The sequence below is a fragment of the Condylostylus longicornis genome, unplaced genomic scaffold (genome assembly GCF_029603195.1).
Source record: "Condylostylus longicornis isolate FDR11 unplaced genomic scaffold, ASM2960319v2 ptg000411l, whole genome shotgun sequence".
Taxonomy (NCBI): domain Eukaryota; kingdom Metazoa; phylum Arthropoda; class Insecta; order Diptera; family Dolichopodidae; genus Condylostylus; species Condylostylus longicornis.
The window spans coordinates 4,023-11,060 of NW_026578371.1; the positions used below are offsets into that span (position 1 = coordinate 4,023).

The window sequence follows — 7,038 nt, forward strand, 5'->3', positions numbered from 1 at the left end:
CCTGAAGCTGATTCTTGTTGACATCTTTTGTCTGATCCCGAATGTTGAGAGACTGGCAGTGTTTGTTGAAATCTGGAGGGGGTAATGCTTTTGTGAACATATCTGCTGGATTGTCCACTCCAGAAATGCGACACACAGTTTCCTTTCGAACAAAGTGATATCTCTTCATATCCGAGTGTTGGACGGGGTTCTTGACAAAGCGAGATGCTGAGATGGAGTCCGTGTGGAGAGGAGTAACTTCAGAAGAAGAGAAGTTATCATTGAAACCCACGTCGAATGGAGATGCTTGGTGTATTCTGATGCGCTTCTCATCCCTCATTTTTTACGCGTTGGCTTCGGCGATGATTTGGCTTTTGCTCGTGGTTTCGATTTTGCTTTGGTTGATGAACCAGATGTTTCATCAGCAACTGCTGATCCTTTCTTCTTCATCTGTTCAATCACACGTTCCATTCTTTTCGAGCGAATTTTCGCTACTGCTTCTTCATCGGTAAGAGGTCGAGGTCTAAAAAACTCTTTGATTGTTGGCTGTCTTAATATTCGCGGATGAGTTTCGATTCGTTTTAAGACCGGATCAAGCGTCTCTATCACCTACAGGGATGAATTCAAAACAATCGAGATTCTGTCTCCTTACAACTTCACGATTGAGACCTGCATGGATTCTCAGAAATTTCATGATTCCTTCAACATCCAAATTTCCCCAAGTGAAGGTTTCTGCCGATCGGTCCACGTTTGGTTCACGAAAGGATGTCCAAACTTCATAATCAGGAAATACTTCTGGAAAAATCCTGAAAATCAAATTATAGATAAAAAAAAGGGCGATTCTATTCACTCATACCATTGATATCGATAACGTTTGTGTGCGTCTTTGTAGACCTTTTTCATAAGATCATCGCCCGGTCGAATTCCCGATCCCCTAAGAATGAAAGAATAGACCAACGGCAATTCTACAAGAGATGTATGAGGGCAAACAAATTCTACAATAGATACCGGTATTCTCTGACCTGACTCTCCCAATATCAGTGGCCCATTCCTTTAACTCCGCTAAACTGTCAAATGTATTGAACACTTTCACTGCTTCTAAAGCGTTAACAACTCCGATCCCATGGACTCCGACAGTATAATCACACCCTGAATAAAAGGATAATAGAGACCACGGAAACCACCAAAGTTTGCACCTAATAGCAAGGCGATCAAGATCAAACTGTCTTGATTTAATCCAACTTTGTCTTGAATCTCCTCGAGATCATACATTTCAGCTGTCGTTCGCGAATCGAAAAACCGTCGAAATACCTGGTAAGAGAAAGATTGATGGAACCCAGGAAGATCTACAGTTGCTATCAGGTGAGACAAAACGTGCATAGCGCCATAATGCAAAGAAGGTCCCAGTTTGCTCAAAGACTCACTTGAGCTGCCCCGAAAACAAGGGTATCAGAATCATCGGAGAGAACTGCTTCGCAAAGATTTAATTGCGTGAGGGCAGCACATTGAGCTTCCGCTTCAGCAGGAGCATTAACGAAAGGCAATCCGCAAAGTCTCAATAAATGACGAATTTCATCATGCATTTCGGGAGTTACAATATCAGCATCTCGTTTATGAGTCAGCATCTTCGACTCTAAACGACCTGCTTCTTCTTCCTGAAGAATCAAAGATAAACCACAGAGATATCTGCTTTCTTACCAATTCTGCAGCAAAGTCATCCAAATCAGAGAAACCCTCGATTAATCCTGGCTTCGTCTCTTGGATTCCAAGCTTGGTACTCCCAACATCTGATTGATCTGTTTCTTCCTGAAGGATCTCGCTCATCGTTTTCTCTTGCAGACGATGTCCCAAATCATCTCTCGCTAATTCCATTTTTTCCCGCGACTTCACATTGTAGGTCTCCGTCTCCACTACTTCAACTTCCGAATCAACCCTATGCGAATCGACATCGCTTCTCCCATCAACTTCAGGCTCAGATGAACTCGGAGTTTTTTCTTGAACCTCAGCGATGCTTGGAGAAGATGGAACGGATGGGGCTGAAACAGTCTGTTCCCTAATTACTTCTCCTCCCTTCGATGCGTCACAGACGAACTCGGTGTCCCCCCAGCCTTCATCATCGTCCTCGCACCAGGGAGTTGCTTGACGTGATTCTGAATGTTTTTCTCGAGGCTTCAACTCTGAATGCTCCAGCTCTGATAGTTCTACTTCCAGTTGTTGCACTCCGCGAGGGTCTGTTATTTCTGGCTGTCCTGTTTCTGTTCGTTGTGAATGGTGCATTCTTAGTACTTTTGGTTCCCCCCTTTCGAGATTCCTTGATTTTTCTACCTGATGTCCTTCTGATGGTGATGCTTCTATTTGAGACATTTGCTGTGGTTTTTCTGGTGGGATTTCCTGCTGCAGTATTGAGGGATACACTAGTTCTGCTTGTGGCTTTGGGGTTTCTCCAGTATTTTTGAAGCCGCTTGTCTTAACATCCTTCTGTTCAGCTTGTTTGAACGGGTCAGTTTTCCTCACCATGTTGATTCGCTTTTTCGATCTTGTGCCGGGCGACTCTTTGTCTGACGGTCCAACTTCACTACTCGGGTTTTCCGTTGCATCATTTTTTCCAAACAAATCTTCCACACTCAGTTCATTATAAAACAGGTGGAAGTCTTCGTTCGCGTTGCCGATTTCTTCCTTGACCTCTCCATTTTCCCTCATCGAAACATCTTGATGTGTTTGTCTCTTCACGCTCAGAGCGTCTCCAATATGCTGAAATGCTTCAATTGGATTACTTTTCAATTTCGACCAACCAGCCCGCCAATCACGATCGACCACTGACTGATCCCGCCAATCATTCATTTCACCCAGAGCTTCCACTCCTTTGAGCGGCTGCAACGAAGGCATGGAGAAGTCGGAATTCAAATGTTGGATGGCCTTTCTTCTTCGCCCTCTTCTCCCATATGCACTGTTTTGCGGGCCTCCTTTAACGTGGAGCGCTCCATTCAAGGGATCGGGCAACAATTGGGCTGCCAGACTTCGCACTTCTCCCGATTCAGGTAACTGCAGCAAGGGCTCTTCTGTTTCGTTGGAGTCAATCTGCAACTCAGCGTCTTCTGTTCGAAGGAAGGCGCTCGGTTCAGAAGAACTTGATGCAATAGTCTCAGCGTGCACTTGCTCAGCCATTGACTTTTTAACTTTTTCGATTTCCTGTGAAATTAGAACACGATCAAGGATTCAAGAATTTAAAGTGAGACAAGAGATTCATGCTTTTTTTGTATGAAGGAAAAATCCTGGTCACAGGGATCACAAGCTGAGCTCACTTGAGAGGTTCTAACGAGTCTCAAAAAGGACTCAATTTGAATATTGCTGAACGCTCCTACATCATCTTTGGACTGAACTGCTTTGAGGCGGGCATAGTTGAACCAGGCATCTTTCAATTGTGTCAAAATCTGTAACAGAGACAGAACAACGAATCAGAGGAATCATCGAAGTTGAAAGTAGAACATACCGAGTACTGCATTTTTGGCGGAAGATGGCTGAAAACTTCAGGATCAATTCCTGAATCGAGTGGCAATGGAATGAAGTGCTCTACTCCATCTTCTGAAACTACGCGATACTCCTTGAAGTCATCTGCTTCTCTGAACATTTTAGATGTTTGAGGATGATCATCTCCAGTTCGCTTCGGAAGCAGTGATTCAGGCATTTTGAGAAGGCCGTCAATCCCAGATGGAGCGATTTGGATGTCATCAAGACGGCGACGTCCGGAGAGGAATCCTCTAAAAAGAGAAGAGATGAGAGAAATCAGATCAAGGGTTCACCTACGTGAACTCCGATGGAATGCTGCTATAGTAAGCGACCCGACGGGCTCTCCTGTTTGCAGCGTTGGTGAGTGCCTCCCCGCTTACGTCAAGATCTACATCATCATCGTCGCTGTCGATAGTGAACAGATCTTTCTGGTTTGGCTCTTGATCATCGTCGTTCAGTTTGGGCCGTTTCGAAGAACTCGAGGTTTCCTCAATCTCTTCTTCCTCTTCCCTTTGGCGACGAAAACGAGTGATTGTTGATTCAACAGTCTCAACAGCCGCGCTAGTCTGTGTGCTAGTTGGAGTACCACTTGAAATCTCCACATTGTCTGCCTTTGGAGTTTGGGAGTTCCGAACAGCGGCAGCTTTGGCCAAAACTCTCTGCTTTAAACGTGCTAAAAGAAGCCTTTCGGCTGTTTTTTTGATATTGCTTTCTTGCTGTTCACGAAATTGGCGCCGCTGCATCAGGGTTCTCATTTTCAATGGAGGAGGAGGACCGTCGAATACAAAAACAGGACGAATTCGGTAATACAGCAGCTTGCAAATACGGCGGAAAAATCCAACAAGATGGGCAGCCCGTATCATGTTCCCATTTGCATCTCTCATGGCTTTCATGAATTGGACCATCCATATTGAACTGTCAACCGCAATGGTCCGCCCTTCAAGCGTTTCTGGATTGACACGTCGGCCTGCAGGGGCAACAACATCCCAAAGGCCTTGGACACCCATCTGCTTCAAAGTTCGGGTTCAGACATAAAAGGAAAAGTAGTATGTGACAGCTGGAAAACCAGGTCGCTCGAGAAGGTTCAGTGCCAATGCTAACGGATAGTTTTTAGTACTCCCAATACGACTTCCGCTGTTGTTTGATACCAGACTTCAAACCAGGCCCCCATCTCAACAGAAATGAGCGTGCCAGGTTTTCTCGTCAACGCAACTCGCGTCAGAATATGGTGATTTACGAGAACGGATGTTTGATTCCCAGTCGAAGTGCTCAATCCTCGCAGCATTTTCACATGGGTACGGAAGGAAGGTTAATCTATCTGTGTTGTCGGCGGGACAGCGCCAATGGTGAACAACAGATGGGATAAGAATGAGAACTGGCAGACAAGACGATACTTTTAATCAGCTTCGCATTGAGAGCATACGACCAGAACGAACTCCCCACCAAAGCAAAAGGAAGTCTAAACTCGTGGACACAACGTAGGCGACTCAACTCGTAAGGATGCTTCTGCTTTGAGTGTTTCTCATCTGAGTTCCAGGGTGACACTGGATGGCTTCACCATTCTTGGTTACAGAGCTCACTACAATTGACGGTTTACAGAACCGTTCAAGCTGCAAAAAGATGAACTCATCCATGCGAGTAGGAGATAACTTATTCTTGAATCAGAGTCCGAATCGTCTTCTAATTCGGGTTATCGTTTGATGTCAAGTTAGTGCCTTGTTTTTGGAAGGAGTTGCTGCAGATGAAAAAGCAGCCTCTCTTGTTTATAAAGTTCAATAGAACAATCTAATGACCTATTAAAAACAGTCCGCAGACAACCACCACCATCATAACCACAATCCCACCGACTGAGTCGAACATTTGGTTTGCATGATTACCCTTTGGTTTGCATGATTTGCATTCATCCTTCGGTTTGCATCGATCCATCGGTTTGCATCAATCCATCGGTTTGCATCAATCCATCGGTTTGCATCAATCCATCGGTTTGCATCAATCCATCGGTTTGCATCAATCCATCGGTTTGCATCAATCCATCGGTTTGCATCAATCCATCTTGCAACGATCCATCGGTTTGCATCAATCCATCTTGCACCGATCCATCGGTTTGCATCGATCCATCTTGCACCGATCCATCGGTTTGCATCGATCCATCGGTTTGCATCAGGCAGTTGGTTTGGGGACAGGCACTTGGTTTGGGACAGGCAGCTGATGTGGGACAGGCAGTTGGTTTGGGACAGGCAGTTGGTTTAGGCCAGGCAGTTGGTTTGGGACAGGCAGTTGGTTTGGGACAGGCAGTTGGTTTGGGACAGGCAGTTGGTTTGGGACAGGCAGCTGATGTGGGACAGGCAGTTGGTTTGGGACAGGCAGTTGGTTTTAGGCCAGGCAGTTGGTTTGGGACAGGCAGTTGGTTTGGGACAGGCAGTTGGTTTAGGCCAGGCAGTTGGTTTGGGACAGGCAGTTGGTTTGGGACAGGCAGTTGGTTTGGGACAGGCAGTTGGTTTGGGACAGGCAGTTGGTTTGGGACAGGCAGTTGGTTTAGGACAGGCAGTTGGTTTAGGACAGGCAGTTGGTTTGGGACAGGCAGTTGGTTTGGGCTGGACCGGAGAAGGATTTTCCCCATTCACAGTAAGAGAAGGTAAGCCATTTCCCACATTAGAGGCAAGAGCGGGGAAATTGTGGGATCCTCAAGCAGTCTCCTGCTTCTTGAATCCACTCGAATCCGCCGTATCGACCACACAAGACCTTGAACCCAGAATAAAGCCTTCATGAACTATTCTGGAGACGTTACCTTCAAACGTGTGCAGTGGCTCCCTTTCTTTTGTTTATAAACTGTAGCGATAAAAATGATCTTCTGAGTGAAGGACGGCAACGCTGAAGTAGATAAGCTGATCACTATTCACGTTTCGATGAACCCGAAGCACGAAGTGTCTTCCAAAACATGAATATCTGAGATAGAAATAATGAGATTCTCAATTAGAGTTGCTTTTTACATGTGTCGCTCCCACATCGTGTTCTTGTTTTTCCAAGCAAAGTCGAGTTTGTTCGTCTTGAATTGCTGGTAGCTGAAAGCATGACAATTGAACGGAGTTTCAGCGGCAGTGAGCCTTTACCCGTGTTACATCACCAGGTGGTCAGCTAACTCGTTGCCCGAACCTTCGAAGCAACAACCCTGGGAGAATAGTACTGATAGGGCTGAAACAAGAAAAAACAAGAAATCCATCTCCAACATTTCTAGCAATCATGCAGCTCGTCTTACACAATCATGATGCAAACAAAGGAAGGGTCTAAAGCCACAACAAGCCTCATGGTCCTCTTTTGTTAGATGCGTCACCCTTTCTCTGCATCCCATTGGATAGTATCGGCAAGTCAACTGAAGAGAAACTCTTCACTATCAGCTACCAGCTGTCAATATGGAGACGTTGTTCCCCCCCCATTTATCAATGTCGAGAAGGTCACGCCTTGTGTAATGATTGTCGTGCCAAAGTCAAAGTTTGTCCGACATGCTGAAGTGGCATCGGGATCCCCTGTCGAGTCCTCAATTCATTGGCAGAA

At 45.7% G+C, this 7,038-nt stretch overlaps 2 protein-coding genes across 2 annotated transcripts; one reads left to right on the plus strand and one right to left on the minus strand.

The window, feature by feature from the left end:
* Nucleotides 1-315: 315 nt before the first annotated feature.
* Nucleotides 316-4,493, minus strand: LOC129617123 (DNA excision repair protein ERCC-5-like). Its single transcript, XM_055532509.1, has 9 exons — nucleotides 3,784-4,493; nucleotides 3,470-3,737; nucleotides 3,282-3,410; nucleotides 1,678-3,168; nucleotides 1,404-1,634; nucleotides 1,128-1,290; nucleotides 836-944; nucleotides 632-785; nucleotides 316-588 (listed from the first exon to the last, which is right to left on the minus strand). Exons 1-9 carry the CDS (start codon nucleotides 4,491-4,493, stop codon nucleotides 316-318), a joined length of 3,528 nt encoding a protein of 1,175 aa, XP_055388484.1.
* Nucleotides 4,494-5,375: 882 nt separating this feature from the next.
* LOC129617124 (UDP-3-O-acylglucosamine N-acyltransferase-like) lies at nucleotides 5,376-6,255 on the plus strand. Its single transcript, XM_055532510.1, has 2 exons — nucleotides 5,376-5,871; nucleotides 5,918-6,255. The coding sequence occupies exons 1-2, from the start codon at nucleotides 5,376-5,378 to the stop codon at nucleotides 6,253-6,255; spliced, it is 834 nt and encodes a 277-aa protein (XP_055388485.1).
* Nucleotides 6,256-7,038: the final 783 nt, after the last annotated feature.

What these genes read in the sequence shown, in the direction of transcription:
- LOC129617123 (XM_055532509.1), bottom strand. Translation starts at nt 4,493, where the DNA reads ATGGGTGTCCAAGGCCTTTGGGATGTTGTTGCCCCTGCAGGCCGACGT. An exon ending in CGCCAAAAATGCAGTACTCG is followed by an intron (nt 3,411 to 3,469) that starts GTATGTTCTACT and finishes TCTCTGTTACAG; the next exon opens with ATTTTGACACAATTGAAAGA. An exon ending in CAGGTCTCAATCGTGAAGTT is followed by an intron (nt 589 to 631) that starts GTAAGGAGACAG and finishes TCATCCCTGTAG; the next exon opens with GTGATAGAGACGCTTGATCC.
- LOC129617124 (XM_055532510.1), top strand. Translation starts at nt 5,376, where the DNA reads ATGATTTGCATTCATCCTTCGGTTTGCATCGATCCATCGGTTTGCATC. An exon ending in AGTTGGTTTTAGGCCAGGCA is followed by an intron (nt 5,872 to 5,917) that starts GTTGGTTTGGGA and finishes CAGTTGGTTTAG; the next exon opens with GCCAGGCAGTTGGTTTGGGA.